This window comes from Cynocephalus volans, chromosome 9 (genome assembly GCF_027409185.1).
Source record: "Cynocephalus volans isolate mCynVol1 chromosome 9, mCynVol1.pri, whole genome shotgun sequence".
NCBI lineage: Eukaryota > Metazoa > Chordata > Mammalia > Dermoptera > Cynocephalidae > Cynocephalus > Cynocephalus volans.
The window spans coordinates 21,960,209-21,979,844 of NC_084468.1; the positions used below are offsets into that span (position 1 = coordinate 21,960,209).

General features: G+C 34.9%; 1 protein-coding gene across 4 annotated transcripts in view; it reads left to right on the plus strand.

Annotated features, from left to right (window-relative positions):
• The window catches only part of PI4K2B (phosphatidylinositol 4-kinase type 2 beta), a 32,143-nt gene extending 13,389 nt beyond the window's left edge, over window positions 1-18,754 (plus strand). The window contains exons 6-11 of one of the 4 annotated variants that reach the window (XM_063108296.1): window positions 1,016-1,083; window positions 5,084-5,183; window positions 9,523-9,656; window positions 10,228-10,287; window positions 16,813-16,991; window positions 18,076-18,754. In XM_063108296.1, the coding sequence (XP_062964366.1) occupies window positions 1,016-1,083; window positions 5,084-5,183; window positions 9,523-9,656; window positions 10,228-10,287; window positions 16,813-16,986 (536 nt within the window). In that variant the 3' untranslated portion in view covers window positions 16,987-16,991; window positions 18,076-18,754. Of the gene's footprint in view, window positions 1-1,015; window positions 1,084-5,083; window positions 5,184-9,522; window positions 9,657-10,227; window positions 10,288-16,812; window positions 17,146-18,075 lie in introns of those variants that run through there. The other 3 variants (XM_063108295.1, XM_063108298.1, XM_063108297.1) reach the window with 3 other exon arrangements.
• Window positions 18,755-19,636: the final 882 nt, after the last annotated feature.

Below are 19,636 nucleotides of genomic sequence, written 5' to 3' on the forward strand. Positions count from 1 at the left end.
CCTTAGAAAACAGAGATGTGGTACTGATTCTCCTGGGCAGAATTAATCCTGTAGTGGGGATTCTGACTTACTCCAGACTCCTGCTCAAGCAATAGAGTTCAGTTCCTAATCCCCTTGGGAGAAATTTCCTAGCAGCAGGACCAAGCCGGATATTAGAAATGTTATCTGCATAATATGAATAATTGAAACTTAATTGTGTAAATTATTTTAGGTGCTTATTTTGACACTGCATAACTGTTAGTCTATAAATACATTAAACTTTAAATTTTTTCTGTGCTATAAGGCAGCAATGATGTAGATAATCCAACTGATTTCCAGTTGTGGTTCTCTGGACTGTGAGGGTCAGCATTACGTGGGAACCTTGCTAAACACGCGTCTTCTCAGACATCACCCCAGATCTATTGAAGCAGGAACTCTGCAAGTGGGGCCACCTGTCTATTTTGGGGGGCCAGAATTACCCTGTTTTCTCCAGGTAATTCTGATGCACTCAAAAGTTTGACAACCTCTGGTTCAAAAATGTCTTCTCATTTATATTAGTTTCTGAAAAAATATTATATAATTTTCTAGATTTACCTTCTTAATTAATATGGTCTTAGGTTAATATTAAAATTAATATACAGTCTAGAGTATTTCTTTACTAACATTAGGTAAGCCTACTTAAAAATTTGCCTAGCAATAGGGATGCTTTTTCTTCCTAAGGTGAAGAGAAGTAATCCTAGGTTTCAGTAACTTTGATTTAATCATTGTACCTACCTCCCAGGGTAGATAGGAGGATTAAATAAATTAACAAATTACAACAATGTCTGGTATGAAGAAAACATTCACTAAGCGTTAGCTAATGTTTATGGGTTTTTTAGTTTGTGTTATATTGAAATCCTTAATATGTAAACATATGCTACTGATAACCAATGAAGGTCTCAAAAATAAGGAGGTGAATAGATTTTTTCCGCTGACAAGTTAAGCTATAATGTCCGTAAAAATGAAGTAACAGATTTTTTTGTTTGTTTCTTGAAAGACAGGGGAAATGATAATTGGTTAATCAAATACGAAAAGCAGAAATCCGTAGAGGAAACTGACTGTAAGGTAAGGAAATTAAAAAAAAAAAAAAAAAAAAAAAAAAAAAAAATATATATATATATATATATATATATATTCATTTTCTGTAAAAGATTCCTTGAAGTTATTCTTCACCATTTTCTTCTTCCTTTGTTTGGATTCTTGATTTTTAATCCCCTTTCTGTTTTTCTCATCCTTTTTCTTTCCATCACTTGTTTACATTACATTTCTTGATTCTATTTTTTAACATTTCTGGGCAGCTTTATTTTTTATTTTGTATTAGAGAATGATATTAGCTCAGTACATTTTTAGAGCTTGAGAAATTTGTAGAACTACCAGATTTCTCTTGCTTTTATGTAATAAAGGCCTCTGATATTTTTTTTTGTCAACATGTTTATGTTTGTTGTTATGTTTACATGTTTATGTGTGTTATGTTATATTTACCAATTCACGTCCTTCTGACTCTTTTGATTCAGTATTAGATAATACAATATTACCTAATAAAATGGAATGTGTGTGCTTTACCTGTGAATCATATCCATTGAACTTTTAAAAAAGTAATTTTATTGCTTAGAAGAAACTGGTTTAACCTACGTAATAGATTGCATAGGCCCTTGACACTATCAGAAGCATAGATTTTAGGTTCATTGCTATGAACTTTGAGTATCCAACTTCAAATTTTAGGTACTTACATAAGAGATATTTTTAGAATAGTTTTACAAATTTAACACAATCTATATATTTGAGAGAATTTTCAGTGATTAAAAAAAATTTCTCCACTGCTTATAATCTCTGTGTTTTCAAGTTATCACTTAAAGCTGTTGTATCACTTTAAAAAGTTTATACTTTTAGGTGTTTATCAAGTAAATTTAAAAATACATATTCATAGCACTTAGCAATAAAAAAGGACAAATGATATACACAGACATGGATGAATCTTTTTAAAAAAAATTTATTATTATTATTTTACATTTTAAGATGTGGAGCAGTTGAGGGGGAGGGAGAGACAGAAGAGGGAAGGGGGAGAGGGTGGTAGGAGAAGGGGGTGTGGTGGTCGTGGCATCCCCCTCATTCTGGCAGGGGAGCCCAGGAGGGATTCTGGCAGCGGCTCAGTCATGGCTGGGCTGGATGTGGACTTTGGGGGTGCATTGTTGAGTCCCTTAGCCCAGCACTGCCCCAGCCTGGGAGCCTGGGGCGATTCCCACAGCAGCCAGGTGGTCCTCACTGGGTTGGATGCAGACATGTTGCGGGGTTGGGTAGCTGAGGCTTTCAGCCCTCCCTCCCATCCTAGCTTGGGAGCCTGGGGGGCTTCCGGTCCTTCTAAGTTTTATAGGTGTTCTTTGGTGATATTAGACCTTCACTGGTTAATATCAGAACTTTGTCTCTGATCTGTGGGTGTTTTGTGTTTTCTTTCAGTTCTGTGTTGGATTATTAGCTGCCCCCACCACTTAAATTCTGCACTGGAACTAATTTGTTTTCCTTTGCTTACTTCTAAAATGGGGGAACTTCCTGTGGGGACCAGCACTTGAACCCTGTGGTTGAGCTAAATTGCTGCTTTGCTGCTGATTATCTGGGGAAGGCTTTTTGTGCAGCTCAGGTTTTAATTATAGACTTCTTAAATGCCTTCAGGTCTTGTGGAATCTGATATACCTGGGTTGTGTGGAAACTCTTGTCTGGGCCTGAGTCTTTTCAGCAAACTGCACCCCCTGCAGTTCTGTATTCCTGACCAGTCTCCACTGAGTGGTTCTACGCTGGTTGGGGGGCAGGTCATCTGTCCATGCTCTGCCCCAAAGTTCCTCCAGTGGGCCAGTCTCCCACACTGCCTATACTCCAAACACTTCCCAGGGGACAGGCCATGCACTGGTCACTTGTGATGACTCACCAGCCTCTTGAGTGGCTCCTTTTTTCAGATGTCTGTGGCCCTTTGCTCCTATGTGGGCCAATGGGAACCCTGTTAGTGGTCTTGCTGGCCTGCAGGCCACCAAGGCTCTCTTCTCCCCTGCAGCCTCCAAGCACGTTCTCATATGAAAGGCACAGCTGTGGCTTTTGCCAGCTCTTGCTCCATGTACTCACTAGGGCTAGCCTTGAAGTGGTCAGGGCTTGAAATGGTTGGTGCAATCCTTTCTTTCTCTCATCGTGGGTTCTCCTGCCTTCATGTACTCCATAGGTCTCTCCTCCTCTTCCCTTGAGCTCTAGTGGCCTCAGCTTTGCATTTGTTGGTTTTTAATAGTTGTAAATTGGTTGATTGTGGAAGTGGATGACACTGGGTACCGTCTGTTCTGCCATTTTGATCAGAAAGTCCTCGTGGATGAGTGTTAAAACCACGCTGAGTGAAAGGTAGGATACATAAAGGGAACATACTGTGTGATTCCATTTATGTAAAAATAGAAAATGCGAATTAGTCTCTAGTGACAGAAAGACCAGTGGTTGCCTGGTTTATTAATCTCTTTTTGTATTGCTATAACAGAATACCTGAGACTGGGTAATTTATAAAGAAAGAAGGTTTATTTGGCTTATGATTCTGGGACAGCTGCATCTGGTATGGGCCTTAGGCTGCTTCTACTCATGGCGGAAAACAGCAGGTCAGCCTGTGAGTACAAGTAGATCACATGGCGAGAGAAGCAAGAGAGAGAGAGAGAGAGGGGAGGTGCTAGGGTACTTTAAACAACCAGGAACTAATAGAGCAAGAACTCACTCACTAGCCCCCCCCCCCACCACCAGGGAGTGCATTAATCCATTCATGAGGGATCCACCCCCATAACCCAAACTGCTCCCAACATTGCCAAATTGGGGATCAGATTTTGACATGAGCTTTGGGGGAACACATGCAAATTCTGTCACCCGGGGTTGGTGTGGAGGGAGGCATGGACTGTGCAGGTGCATGAGGAAACTTTTTGAGTGAAGGTTTCACATCTGTCAAGCCTCATCAAATTGTACGCTTTAATATAAGGCTACTTGAAAAAGCTTGTGGAAAAAATGGAATTAAAAGATAATATGAATTTTCCATGAACTTTTTGAAGACCCCTCTTTTATGAAGTTTATTGTGTGTAAATTATACCTCAGTAAAATTGTAAATAGAAAAGAATGAAAGAAATAAAAATGGCAGTCATAGCAGAAATGGGTTTAAAATACACACGTAAATATACACATTTATAACAGTTCCTACATTTATTTTTTTTGGTATATCTTGAGCAATTACATTTTACTAAAAATGTCGTTCTTTTGCTCTTAGTATTTTGTGCATTTTCATTGAGGGGAGATCTTGATATAAACTGAAAGAAACCAACCTGGCATATATGGCATGAGCCTTCACTGTAGTACTTTTAATTTAAAATTGCCTTTTTCACTTTGTATTTTATCTTGGCTAGTTAGTAACGGCAGCCATCTATCTTTAAATAGCAAATACTCTTTAACCTGAAAACCTTCTTGTTCTGAGGTCTTCATTTCTGCTACAGAAGAATATGCAAGTTAGGAATGACCTACATTCTGTAGTCAAGAATATTTTGAGGTTTCTTCTGTTGGATCTTATTATATTTAGTTAGGATCTTTGGGTGAGTTTTGTTTAGAAACACCTTGTATTTGACCTAATTATTGCTATGAGATTCTAAGAAAGACAAGATCTTACTAAGGTAATTTTGCTAGTTTATCAAAAAAAAAATCAGTAATATTTTGCAAATATCATACATTTAAGCAATGCATCTAGCAATGAATTATCTTGAACATCACTTCTTAATGTCTTAATATTTTCAAGTCCTCTCCTCCAAAGAGGAAAAAAAATAAAACCAATATTGAGGAATTGTGTAATATTACATATTTAAAAATAGTGATTATAAAATTCTTATTGGTTTTTAAGATAATCTTTTCCCTTCCTAGGTGGATTTGTATTCTTTCTGGCAACTTATTTTTAATTTTTATAGGCTTTTTAGAGAGAATATGTCCTTAAACCTCAATAATTATTGCAAGTAATTTTCCTTTAGAAATATTTATATAGGTTCTTTTATCAGCAGATCATTTTTCTCCTCTTTAGGAATCAGAAAGGATCGATGATAAAGAATCGCTTATTAAAATAGCTGCAATTGATAATGGTCTAGCATTTCCTTTTAAACATCCTGATGAATGGAGAGCATGTGAGTATTTAGAACCTTCTGTAGATTCTATAATTACCTCTTTTCCAGAATGGGAAGGGAGCAAAATATACAGATATTAAAATAGCAGAGGAAAAACTGGGTGAAGTATAAACATTCATTAGGGCTCAGTTTTAGGCACTAGCGATCCAAGGCTGTGTACTATGTGGGTCTTATTGGGTATTGCTTGCTTATTTTTGGATGATTGGTTTTGATTTTTAGAATTGTGTTAGCCTTGGAAAATGAGTTTGGTAGTTTTCTAATTTTTAAAACATATATAACATGGAATTATCGATTTTAATATTTTGTTAGAACTGTATTTTAATGTTTTGGGTTGTATTTACTTATAAAACAATTTAGGCTGGTCCCCCACCCGATTTTTTGTGAATAGTGCTTTAATTATCATCCCAGTCTCTTCTTTGGTTAATGATCAGATATTTCTACATCTTTCTGAGCCAGTTTAGACATTTTTATTTTGCTTAATTGTCCATGTTATCTTGATTTTTAGATCTAGGGGTATAATGTTTTATTAGAATTCTCTTACAATTAAAAAAAAAAACCTGTGCATATTAAGTATTTAGGGGGTGAGATGAAATGTTTGAAATTTGCCTTAAAATACTTGTGGGGGTGGGACTTGGGAGAAAAGATGAAGCAAATTTGGCAAAAATTTGGTACTAATTGAATTAGGTCATTGGGAATATGGGAGTTCATTATACTAGTTTTTTGATTTTTGTATATGTTATTATGTAATAAATTTTAAAAGTAATCTCTGTATTATGATTATGCCTCTTTTAAATTCCTACTGTTTATTAGTGGGCCTCTTTTCATCATTAGCCTCACCAAAGATTCACCTGTTGTTAAGCATTGGCTATTTATTTATTTATTTATTTATTTTAGCTTTTTTCAGATAATTGGCTTATTTCATTGATCAGACTTTGCTTTTATTTTTCATCGATTTATGTTTTCTATCATTTTCTTCTATTATGTTAATCCTATAAATGCGCATTAAGCTACATATTTTCGTCTGGGTATTATTTTGGCTAAAACCACAAACTGTATAAGTGCTGCTCTATTGTTTTGCTTTACATATTTATACTTTCTGGTTTTCTTTTCAACAAGAATAATTTAGAAGTATTTTGTTTGATTTTTAAATTTCTAGTTCAGCTGATATTTTTTAATTATTGTTCATTGTTGCTATTTTTTTTAAAACTATGCAATATTGTTATCTTCTAATATTTATTGCATTGTGATCTATTAATATGGCCTGTGTAAATTCTGTTGTTAGTAATTTGGGGGGGGGATGCTTTTTTTTTTTTCTCTTTACTGTTTTATTAACTTTAGAAATCTTTTTAAAAAACTGACATGTAATAGTTGTACATATTTATGGGGTACAGAATAATATTTATATCCATGTATACACTGTGATCAAATCATGCTAATTAGCATATCCATCACCACAAACATTTGTCATTTCATTGTGATGAGAACATTTGAACTCCTCTAGCCATTCGAAAATATTGTTAGTAATTTCTTTATGATTTTATGTATGGCCAATTTGGAGGACTGTATTTGAAAAGAATGTTTGAGTGTAGTGTTCTGTATCTGTCTACTAATTAACGCTTGTTAGTTGTTACATGTCATATCCTTGACTTATTTTTTGATCAATTGATCTGCTAATTTTTGAAAGGAAATTAAAGATCACTGTGATTGTGATTTTGTCAGTTTCTTCTTGCATTTCTATGCATCTTTTGCTCTGTATTTCACATGCTTAAAGGTCAAGTGGTTTATCTTCCTGGTGGCCTGTTCTTTTTTCAGTGTGGAATATATCCCACTTTATTACTCTCAATGTTTTTTTGCTTTTCTTAATCTGTTGTAACATTGCTATACTTCCTTTCTTTTTCGTTAGCATTTACCTGGTATTATTCTATACTTTTATTTTTCCCTCCATTCTTTTGTTTTTGGTATATGGCTTATAAAATAAACAACACTTAGCTAGATTTTTTAAAAGCCAATCTGAGTCTTTTAAGAGGTGTATTTAACTCTATTTTTAAGTTTCAATAAACTACTGGTATGTTGGAACATTTCCTGCCATCTTATTTTTTTCTGTTTACCATGAATTCCAATTTGTTCCTTTTTGCCTTTCCTGTCTTTTGTTGAACTGATTTGAGATGTCTTGGTTATACTTTACTTTTCCCCCTTATGGTTTGGAACCTGTATGCAAATTGCACTTTAAAAGTGTTAAGTTTAAGGTACCCGCAATACATCTGGGAAATATTACCAAACACACAGACAGGGATTAAGGATCTGGAGCTTGAAGGAGAAATTGGTATTGAGGATTGTTTGAACTGTCATCTTGATAGTGGAAGCCCTGGTGGCCTTTGCTGTCACCTGGGGATATCATGGAGAACAAATACTGTCACCTAGTACAATGCCAGGCATGTGAGTACTCAATAAATGTTTCATGAATGCTTAACAAATGGAGAACAAGGACTAAGTATAGAATCTGAGAGAACACTGATGTTGAAAGGGGAGGAAAAGCTAGCAGAAGATAGGAGGAGTGGCAGGAGTGGCTTAAAACACAGGAGGTAAACTTTGAGAGCGTGGTATCTCCAAAGCCACAGAAGAGAGAATTTCATAAAAGAGATGATAGAAAACAATGCTGCTTGCCACATAGAGATTAAGTAGCATGAGGACTGCAAATGGCCTGCTGGGGAGACCCTTCCGAGATGACTGGTGGTCTCAGGGGAGGGAGTTTGGATAGTGATAGTAGAAGTTGAGGGAGAAGGATCAGAAGTAGAGAGAGGCAAAGAATAAGGGCTTTTCTTTTATGAAATTGTTCAGAAAAGGTAGAAAGGACATAGCTGCAAAGAGATGTGGGCCAGAGGAGAGGCTTTCTTTAGAACTGGCAGTGTACTTCCTACAGTGTGCAAAGAGATAGATAAAAGGGAAGTGAGAAGGAGTGACTCCGAAGACAGATTTCTTCTTTAGGGCTTTCTAAGCAGCAGGATCCACCAGAGCTGGGGATTCTCATTGGATGCACCCACCACAGTGGCTCTATGCGTGATCATATTGTCATAGCCTTATACTTTCCTGCAGGAATCTTTTTTTTCTTTCTCTCTCTTTTTTTAATCGAATCGTAATTGATTATACATATTTTAGGGCTTCAAAGTTGATGTATGTTGATCAAATCAATATTATTAGCATATATATCATTACTTTTTTTTTTTTTTTTTTAAAGATGACCGGTAAGGGGATCTTAACCCTTGACTTGGTGTTGTCAGCACCACGCTCACCCAGGGAGCTAACCAGCCATCCCTATATGGGATCCGAACCCGTGGCCTTGGTATTATCAGCACCGCACTCTCCCGAGTGAGCCATGGGCCAGCCCAGCATATATATTATTACAAATCATACTTATTCTTTATGCCCTTTATCCAATCTCTCCCCATCCCCTTCTTTCTCCCCCCTCCCACCTCTGATAACCCTAGATTTCTTCTCTCCTGAAAGAGTAACAGTTACTCTGTTGATTTGTTGCATAGATGATCTGTCCAGTGCTGAGAGGTGTGTTCAGGTCCTCCACTGTTATCGTAGAGCAGATTCTTCTTCTATCACTCTGGAGTGGGCTTTGTGGAGAGAGACATCCTCATCTTTTCTTTGGTCTCCACTGGTGACTCTCCTTGTGTCAATGCACTCGAGTGGCTGGTGGGCCATCTCCTGCAGAAATCTGAATGTACACCTTCTCTAGAAGATTCCATGATTATACAAATCATTCTAGTCCTGACTGTGTAGATTTAATGGTCTTCTGGGGGAGAACTAGAGTTATCCCAGAATCCTGAATCTTTTATTTTTTATAGCCACTCACCTGTTCACTTCCTAATGATTTAAAATTTTAGAACATTTTTGTACAAGTGAGGGGTCAATTTCTGATTTGTAGCTGTGAAGGGCAGAAGGGTCCCAGCCATGGTATCCAGTCTGGGGGCTGTGGACCAATTATAGGTATCCATCAGTTTCTAAATTTAGGAACCAGGTAGAGTCAGATATATTTTTTGAGATAGGTCTATTTGAGACAGAGTTATAATCCATCCTTTTACTCTTTACTGTCTAAAACTTGTAAACGTAACTAGTTCAGATAAAATCTTACTATGCCTTACCGTCTGAATTGGCTGTCCAAAGACAGAATCTAAATAATCTGAGATGCAAAGGATAGTTCTCCTCTGATAAGTTATTTCTCCTGTACTTTTCCTGAGAGAACCTAGAAGCTGTGGGAAAGAACCAGGATAAATGTGAGTCTAAATAAATCATTTCCTCCCACTGACTAGAAAAATATACTTTTTTCTATTAGATCCATTTCACTGGGCTTGGCTTCCTCAAGCAAAAGTTCCTTTTTCTGATGAAATAAGAAACTTGATTCTACCATGTATTTCTGACATGAACTTTGTGCAAGATTTATGTGAAGATCTTTATGAACTTTTTAAGGTAAATAAATACTTAGTTTTGGTTATTGCAGAAAAAAATAAATCTTAAAACAGAAGACGTTTTTGTAATAGAGCTGATTTGCAACTTACTACTTTATATCATTGCTTACAGTAGAACCTGACAGAACAGAAAAGATTTAACAATTTTATTTTACAGGAACATAAATTTGTAAAGTTACAGTTACTATGAGTATTCTTTGAGTGAGACTACGTTAAAATTTGAGAATTGTTTTCTCCAAAAGTTGACTTTTTACAAAACTACTCTATAAATTACAATACATGTTTGGTGACCTGCTATGATTTACTTCTTTTTAAAAGCCTAAACTCATTGGCTGAAAAGTTATTTTAAATCCTTTCTGGAACAAGTTGGTATAAATAAGTACAACTGTTCTTGTCATTCTGGGATATAAAAATACATCAGGTAAAAATACTCCTTTTTTGTTAATTTATCAATTAGGAAAGCTTTCTAATGGCCTTATTTTGCAATGTTGAAGTTCATTTGTCTTCAAGTATTTATTTCAAAGATCTTGATTTTTGGAATTATAATAATGTTTTTTTCCCTTCTATGATAGACTGATAGAAGATTTAATAAAGCCACTTTTGAAAGTCAGATGTCTGTCATGAGGGGTCAGGTAGGTTACCTTTTTATGATCTTGTTCATTAAGAAAAAAAATTTCTTTGAAACAGTGGTCAACTTTTTTTTCCACTGTGACCCGGAGGTGGAATTCTTAATACTGCCTGTTGTGCTGAACCAAAATAGCTCAGGTGATTAGAAATGAAGTTGATTTTAATAGTATCTTTTTTCTGTTGTCTTATAAATTGGTTGACCTTGTTATATATTGTGTGTTTAGCCAGTTGTTTCTCCCTGCTTTGAGTTTTTTGTCCCCATTTTGATAGTTGTTTTCCTGAGCATTAGTACCTTTTTCCTCTGCAAATCTACTTGCTTGGACATTTCAATACCAAGTTCAGTTGCCGGTAGATTATTTTCCTTTCAAAATATGTTTGGCCTTTGCGAGAGCAGCCAGTCACCAAGGTTAAGCAGTGATTGGGGTGGTAAGGAACTAATTGTAACTCAGTCCTCTCCGCTCTTGTCCTCCTCATCTGCTTTAATTAGAGATATGAGATATTAGTCCTGCTGGTGTGAACCTGCAGGCTGGGCTGGCTCACAGATGAGTCTGCTTCTTCCACACCATCAATGTATTTAGATTCCAAAAGGAAGACTTGAAATGAAAATAAATTATACTATAAACATTGTCTTTTAGTGACAATGTACTCTTTCTAAAATATATATTTAGTTTAGGGTAGCTGTGTGCTGCCATGCCTGTGACAAAGAAGAAAGAAGAGGAGTCAGGTTTTTGCACTGATTCTTCTATTATATAACTTTAACAAGTAGATGTAATTAAATCAGATAATCATTCATTCAGTCACCAAATATTTATTGACAGAACTAGTATCAGAAACTGTTCTTGTTACTGGAGATAAAGCAATGAGCAAAACCAAGTTCCTTTTCTCATGGCACTTTTGCTCTGCCGAGGTGGCCAGGGGTCAGTGAAAAGGGACAGATTATTAGCTAATACATCTCTCTGTGCGCCGTCACATTTATGCAGTGTTTTACTGGAATGAAGGCTAGACTGTACAGTGAGGTGCAGATTTGCTTAGCAGATCAGGAGCCCAGCTCCAGAGAGCCAAGCTAGGAGGTGTGAGTGAAGGGATTAATTTGCCAGTGACTGCAGTTATGTTGGAGAGTGTTACCATCCCCGAATGTATTTGAGCCAAATTTTCAGACGTAGATAATTGTGCCTTGATTTGACCTTTTTTTTTTTTTGCTTGAAACAGATTGACTTGATATATCAATATACTTCACCTTCTGTAATTTTCTCATCCCTAAGAAGTATAGATTTATCTTAATGTTATTTAAAATCAATAAAAACTACAAATAATTTTGTTAGCTTTAATTGTGGATTAAAGTTGGCATATGAGGAATTTAAATTTAAATTTTAAAAATGCCTGTCTGAAAAGGTATGGGGACATTCCAGTTCTGAGTTCTGTTACTGTGATATACCAGTGGCTATCTGCTATTTTAGGTTTATTTATTCATATCCTGTCTCATTCACAAAGGAGTTAAGATGTTATAAAAATGCATGTAATAAAATATAAAAGTGACAGTGTCAAGATCTAGGGAAAGAGAAGTAAAATAATGGTACCTTAGTTATAGGTTTTAATTTGATTTTGTTTTGTTTGTTTTTTAATTTTAATTTGATTTTGAGCTTTCTGATGGCCAAAAAAAATAATATACCCTAGCCTTGTACATGATTGTGTAGTTCTCTGATTTTAGCTGTTTTTTTTTTTTTTTTTTTTTTTCTTTTTTAAAAATCTGGTCTAAAACATCAGGTATTATTCTGTATACTGTAGTAAATCAGCACTTGTGAACCAGAGGCTTAAAAAACAAAAACAAGTAACAGTAACCTATATTCCAAACAGCAGAATCATCATTTCAGCCAGTTCCTTGAGTCAAAATACTTATGTCTTCCCTCATAAATATCCCTTAGATCCCTCTTCCCTCCAGTTTGGCTTATTAATTTGATGATTTGTACTTTGTATAACCAAGCCTTTTGCCCTAGTTTGTAGGAAGCATTTAGTTTTACCCACATAATCAGTGACATGCTCTAATTCTTCACGTATACATGTAGACTGGAACTGGTATGAAGGTATTTCTTTTACTATTTGGCACTGGTAATGTTTATGAAAGTTAAAGATAACCCATGATTTGAATTTTATATTAAATAGCAGTAGATCATAATCAGGTTAAAAAAATCATTTTATGTTCCACCTGTGCCTATTTGGAACATTCAACCCCAGAATATATTTACTTATGGGAAATGTGAAATATATTTTCCACATGCTCTAAAAAATGGCAGAAATAAATAGTCAATAAAACTGTTCTATGAAAACATAGTGAACTTGTATTCAACAGTTTATAAATCAGAAGCTTATTTGCAGATTCAGTAATTGATGTTAAAAATAATGAAACTAACCCTTTAATTTTTTCCCAGTGTTGTTATTATTTATTGAAACATTATTGATTATACATATTTGTGAGGTACATAGTCGAATATCAATACCTATGTACAATATGTGATTATCAAATCAAGATAATTTGTATATTCAGCATTACAAAATGTAGTCATTCTTTGTGACCCTTTACTAATTTCTCACTAACTTCCCCTCCTCCCCCTTTCCCCAAATCTCTAGTAACCATGGTTCTGTTCTTTCCTTTTGAAACTTAAGCATATTATTGTAATTGTTTTCTTTTCTTTCTTTTTTATTTGTTTGGGTTTTTTTTTTAGCTTCCACTCATGAGTGAGGACATGCAGTATTTCTCTTTCTGTGCCTGGCTTATTTTACTTAACATAATTTTCTCCAAGCTCATCTATGTTGCTGCAAGTAGCAGAATTCCATTCTTTCTTTATGGCTGAATATTATTCTATTGTGTATATATACCACATTTTCCTTAACCAGTCATTTGTCAATGAAAATTTAGGTTGGTTCCATCTCTTGGCTATTGTAAGTAAAGCTACAATAAACATGGGAGTGCAGGTATCCCTTTGACATGATGATTTCCATTCCTTTGGGCATATACCCAGAAGTGGGATTGCTGGATCATATGGTAGATCTATCTATAATTGTTTGAGAAACCTGCATACTGTTTTTTGTAATGGCTGTATTAATTTACAGTACCACCAACAGTGTAGGAAGGTTCCCCTTTTTCTGCATCCTCGCCAGCATTTGTTAGTCTCTTTTTGATAATAGCCAGTCTAACTGGAATGAGATATCATCTCAATGTAGTTTTGGTTTGCACTTCCCTGATGCTTAGTGATGTTGAGCATTTTTCATGTGTCTGTTGGCCAGCTGTATGTCTTTCTTTGAGAAGTGTCTATTCAGCTCCTTTGCCCATTTTTTAATTGGATTATTTGGGGTTTTTTGCTGTTAGGTTGTTTGAGTTCCTTGTATATTCTTGATATTAATCCCTGTCAGATGCATAGTTTGCAAGTATTTTCTCCCATTCTGTATGTTGTGTTTTTAGTTTGATGATTGTTTTCTTTGCTGTGCAGAAGCTTTTTTGTTTCATATAATCCCATTTGTTTATTTTTTCTTTTGTTGCTTGTGCTTTTGAGGACTTATTCATAAAGTCTTAGCCTAGTCCTACATGCTGAAGTGTTTCCCCTATTTTCCTTTAGGAGTTTTATAGTTTCAGGTTTTATATTTAAATCTTCAATCCATTTTGAGTTGATTTTGGTACGTGGCAAGAAGTACAGGCCTAGTTTCATTCTTCTACACATGGATGTCTAGTTTTCCCAGCACCGTTTATTGAAGAGGCTGTCTTTTCCCCAATATATGTTCTTGATGCCTTTGTCAAAGATCAGTTGGCTGTAAATAGGTGGATTGATTTCTGGGTTCTCTATTGTGTTCCATTGGTCCATGTGTCTCTTTTTATGCCAGTACCATGCTGCTTTGGTTACTATAGTTTTTTAGTATAATTTAAAGTCAGATAGTGTAATGCCTCAAGCATTTTTTTTTTTTTTTTTTTTGCTCAGGATTATTTTGGCTATTTGAAGTCTTTTGTTGTTCCATATCAATGTTAGGATTGTTTTTTCTATTCCTGTGAAGAATGTCATTGGTATTTTGATGGTGATTGCATGGAATCTATAGATCACTTTGTGTAGTATGGATATTTTCACAATGTTAATTCTTCCTATCCATGGGCATGGAATGTCTTTCCTTCGTTTTGTGTCCTTTTTAATTTCTTTCAGCAGTGATTTGTAGTTCTCATAGAGATCTTTCACCTTCTTGGTTAAATTTATTTCTGGGGTTTTTATGTTTTTCATTACTATTATAAATGGGCTAGCTTTCTTGATTTCTTTTTCTGCTAGTTCATTGTTGGAGTATAAAAATGTTACTGATTTTTGCATGTTAATTTTGTATCCTTCATCTTTACTGAAACTGTTTATCAACTCTAAGAATTTTTTGGTTGGTTTTTTAGGTTTTTCTATATATAGGATCATGTCATCACAAACAGGGACACTTTGACATCATCTTTTCCAATTTGGATGCCTTTTATTTCTTTCTCTTGCCTGATTGCTTTGGCTAATATTTCCACTACTGTGTTAAATAGGAATGGTGAGAGGGGGCATCCTTGTCTTGTTCCTGTTCTTAAATGAAAAGCTTTTAGTTTTTCCCATTCAGGATGATGTTGGCTATGAGTTTGTTGTTATGGCTTTTATTGTGTTGAGTTTTTTCCTTCTATACCCAATTTGCTGAGAATCTTTATCATGAAGGGATGTTGAATTTTGTCAAATGCTTTGGAACTAACCCTTTAGTGCCTACTGAGTACTTTACCCTTTACTGGATATTTTTGTGTTTGTTATTGTTTATTCTCACAATAACTGTACATAGTTATCTAGATTATATGTGGAAGAAAGTTGGTTCAAAGGGATTAAGTAACATGTTGCATCTGTGAAATATGGCATTCTGTCATAGCCTGGCAAATCTATACCATTTAGGCATTGTCTCTGCAGGGGCCCTTGTTATCTTGTCATGGATTTATTGACATTTTAGGTGGTGTCCTTACCTCTTCTCCCATCCCTCTTCTACATTAAGATGAGAGCAATCTCTCTAAAAACAAATATGATCAGCTCCTTTGTGATTTGGAACTCCCATGATTTGTCCATGTATACTGGCTTGAGTCAACAAGATCCTTCATGTTCTGGCTCTAGCCAGGCACCTGCTTGATCTCTTGCCATTGCCACTTTCCCTGAGCTTAGTGACTCTGAACTGCTCGTCCTCCCATTTACCAGTGGTGCCCTTATGCACTGTGCTGTCTCTCAAGGCATGCCTTTTCCCTCTTCTTCATCTGGAGAACAGTAATATTATCTGTAACTATTGTTGCTAGTAAAGATTTTTTTTTTTTTTGGTGGCTGGCCAGTAAGTGGACCTGGCTAATAAAGATTTATTACCCTGATGTGTTAAATATTCCAAATCTTCTATGATCTAAACCATCTGGTTTATACTATTCAAAATATTATCAAATTTACTTATTAGTATGACTTTGTATTGAAACTTTTATGCTTATCACTATTAACTAGTCTTTACAAAAACCAGTGAAATATATAGCGTGTATATTACATATTTTCAGATACTTGAAGGAGACATCTGAATTTCTAAATTATGTAATAAAGGTAATTTTCCCTGATGTGCACGGAAAAAAATGTAGTATTGAAATTTTTAATTTTATCTGAATAAAGAGTAAAATAGGCTGTAAGCTATGCATTGAATTTCATAACCTTATTTGTATACTCAAGTAGAAATTTCCTCTTTGACCATGGAATACAATATATTTTACTTTTCCTATTTTTATTTTCCTATTTAAGAGAAGCTCTTAAATAAAACTTTATTTTAAATGGCTGCCTTCCCAAATTCTCTAACCCACTCGCCTTGCTTCATCCTTTTACATAGCACTTTCACCTTCTAATACAGGTACTTCAAAAAATTGGTGGAAAATAGAATTAAGAGATAATATGAATTGTTCCATGAACTTTTTGAAGTACCCTCATATGTGGTATAATTTACTTAGTTGTGTCAATTGGCTTCTCTTCCTGCTAAAATGTAAGCTCCATGAAGGCTGGAATTTTGTTTGTTTTTTTAGCTGTTATATCCCCAGCTCTTAGAACAGAGCCTAGCACATAGTAGACAAGCAGTATATTCATTTATTGAATGAGTGGATAAGGCAACTATTTAGTTAAAGCCAGACTATTTAGATCAGTGTTTGTTTAGGTTCTATGTTAGATGGAACATGTATAACCCTTCACTTTATTCAGTTTTCATCCCGTGGCTCCTGGACAGCAGTGCATTGCAGAATACTTTAAAGTTGCTAATTGGCAAAAGTTACATCATTTTAATTTTGTACATTTGTGTTTGTGGGGAGGTAAGGGTATAAACTTACATACATCCATATAATACATACTTATAGCAGTTACTCCTCATCACAAACTCTGTTGAGCATAAGTGGAAGAAATAAGAATTGTAGTGAATAAATGATTAAAATAATGTCAGTGAAGTGAAGCTTTTTTTGTTGGTGAAAATTTCTCTTCTTTCTACAGATCCTAAATCTTTCTCAGGCATTAAAAGATGGGAAGAGTCCTGTCCAGCTAGTACAAATGCCTTGTGTGATTGTGGAACGCAGTCAAGGTGGGGGTCAGGGTCGGATTGTCCACCTAAGCAACTCCTTTACTCAGACTGTCCATTGCAGGAAGCCGTTTTTTTCCTCCTGGTAGCAGATGTAAGTGTAAGAGAAATAAATTGTTTGGCATTATTGTGTTGTTAAAACATTACAGTGATGTAAATCTGCTGTTAAGAGCTGCAGTTGCCAAAACCTCAAATAGTTTGTCTTTAAAAGGTTATACTTTGAATGTAATCAAACGTTTACAGTCCTTTGTCCAAATATTAAATTTCTATTTCAGGGAAGAAGTGATATATTTCCTATATTGTATTTTTGTAGAAAATTTGTATGTTATGCTATTTTGAGTTTAAAAGGTAATTTCACAGTTTACACATGCTGTAATGACTGTACTTATTCTACGATTCAAAGTAAAAAGATATTTGTTGACTTTGAATACAATAACTTTTTATATACTTTTTAGACATTGAAAAGAATGTTCATGTTACTTCTTCTTACATTACAAAAGGCCTTTGAGAGTGCCAAGGTCTAAAACTGCTCTTATGAACTTTAATAGAATAGTTAATAGAAAAACAGGTAAAAATAAGATAATGTTGCCTTAATTTTAAAAGCTGCTGTTTTAGAACTTGAGATAAGTGCCCCCAGAATGGCCATTATTAGGGACCAGAAAATTATATCTTGGTTAAGTAACAGGTGACCGTTTTCTTTAGAATATTTTTGGTGAATTATTTTGTTGTAGTGAGGGAAAAAAAATATCAAGACATCTCCCCTTTAAAAAAAAAATGCAAACACTTACTGAGACTTGAGGGGAATAACAGGAAATTAAGGTAGATCACGAGTATTTTGAAATTCCAAAATAACCTTAGAAATTCTCTTTGTTTCTTGCATGGGATCAAGTACTCGATCAGTTAATACTTCAAAGTACTGATCTTGTTCAATTTAGTACTAAACTTCAATTAGTATTAAACTTCATTGAAAAGTAAACCATACCCCAAAGTGTATATTAGATTGCACTTTGGGGTTCTAGGTCATAAGTTCTTAAAAATAATAGTAGTACTTGAAATTATAGATATTATGATTAGCATGACACAAATAACCATAAAATCATTTATATTTGATTTTGGAATTTATTTATTTTGTACTTTGTTTTGAATATCAGTATGTCTGACATTCTTGGAATTTGTAGCACTGTTAACTCATCACGTGATTTAAACTGCAATGAGCCTGATATGAAGATGTGATTCCAGAGAAGCAGAAGCTTTGTTCTCTTCTTCATGCTCAAAACCAATAACATCACCACTCAGACTAAACCTGGTAATTAGTGGTCTTGGCCTTTTGTTTTTTAAGCTCTTACTGTCCTGTAATTTTTTTTTTAATGAAGTATTTTTGTGTAGAAAGTATTTCTTGAAGGTTAAATTAGGATGTAAGACAGATGTGCGGTTCTTTCTTCCTTCCCATCTTTCTCTTGGTCTTTGTGATGAGTGATGTGTGACACTGCTGCCCTAATGGGGTTCGTTGGAAACACGTGTTCTCCTACCTCTCTGATCCTCCATTAGCTTGATTTTGAGATAATGGAAAATTGACTGGAAATTCAAAACTCAAACTCCTGTCATTAGGGGATTACCAGTAATTAAAATGTGCCTTTTGAAGATGTGTTCTAAAACAAAGGAAATAAGTTGCTGTGATGTGGGTACTGCTGTCAAAAACCAGTTTTTTCACTCTTTTGAGAAATGCCATATTAATTTTATAATGGAAAACAGATTGCTACTGTTTTATATCCTAAAATTAAATAGTATGGAGATATTTTTAAATGGTCCGACCATGCCAGAAAAGTAAAGTTGAGATATGTAAGATATAATTACAAGTCAGAGTACATTGGTTATATTTTGTAGTTTCATGAATCTAATTCTTATTTAAATATTGTTTTTTTTCAATGAGTATATTTATAGTATTAGACATGGTAGACTAAAGGTAATAAAAATCATTGTCTTAAGGTTATATTTCTTCTGTATGTATGTACATTGAATATTTAGAATGCTTGTGAACACATTTACATTTATAAATGATGCCAAACTACCATTTTCTTACTTTATATGTTAGTGGTATAGTTTAATTCTCTATAATTCAAAAGACATACTTAGCTGGAATCTTTATAATTGGAGACATTTTAATTATATTTGATTATATGTTGCCTTATCACCCACAATATTTGTCAGCAGTTGAAGACTGTTTGTGGAGACATAGTATTTGCAAACTTGAAAATAATTTGATTCAAAAATTTTTTTTAAAATTTAAAGTTCTGTACTAAATGGAATTAAAACCTTATTTAAAATGATGGTGACATGTTCCTTGATCAGATTACATCTTAAATTCTTTTACAGATATGTGAAGAGACAAGCAGTGTTTTAGGTTTTATAGTTTTATAGTTTGCTTAGGCAAGTGGACAGAGATGTGACAGAGATTCTTAGTACTGTTCTACATTCTCAGGCCTCTCTTGCAGTTTGTTTGGGAGGCCATGTGATTGGGTTCTGGCCAATGAAATGTGGGGACAAGTGATACATTCAGCTTCCTGGCTGGCAGTAAAGCTCACTGCCATGACTGACCACTCTCTTTTCCATTTGGCTATAAACAAAGAATTTTCAAAATGGAAGCTGCCAGGGTACATGAGTCACGGCTGGAGGAGGCTACAAGGAGGGTCTCCCGACTGCCTTGGACTATGACATGAGCAAAAAGGAAGTGCTTGTGTT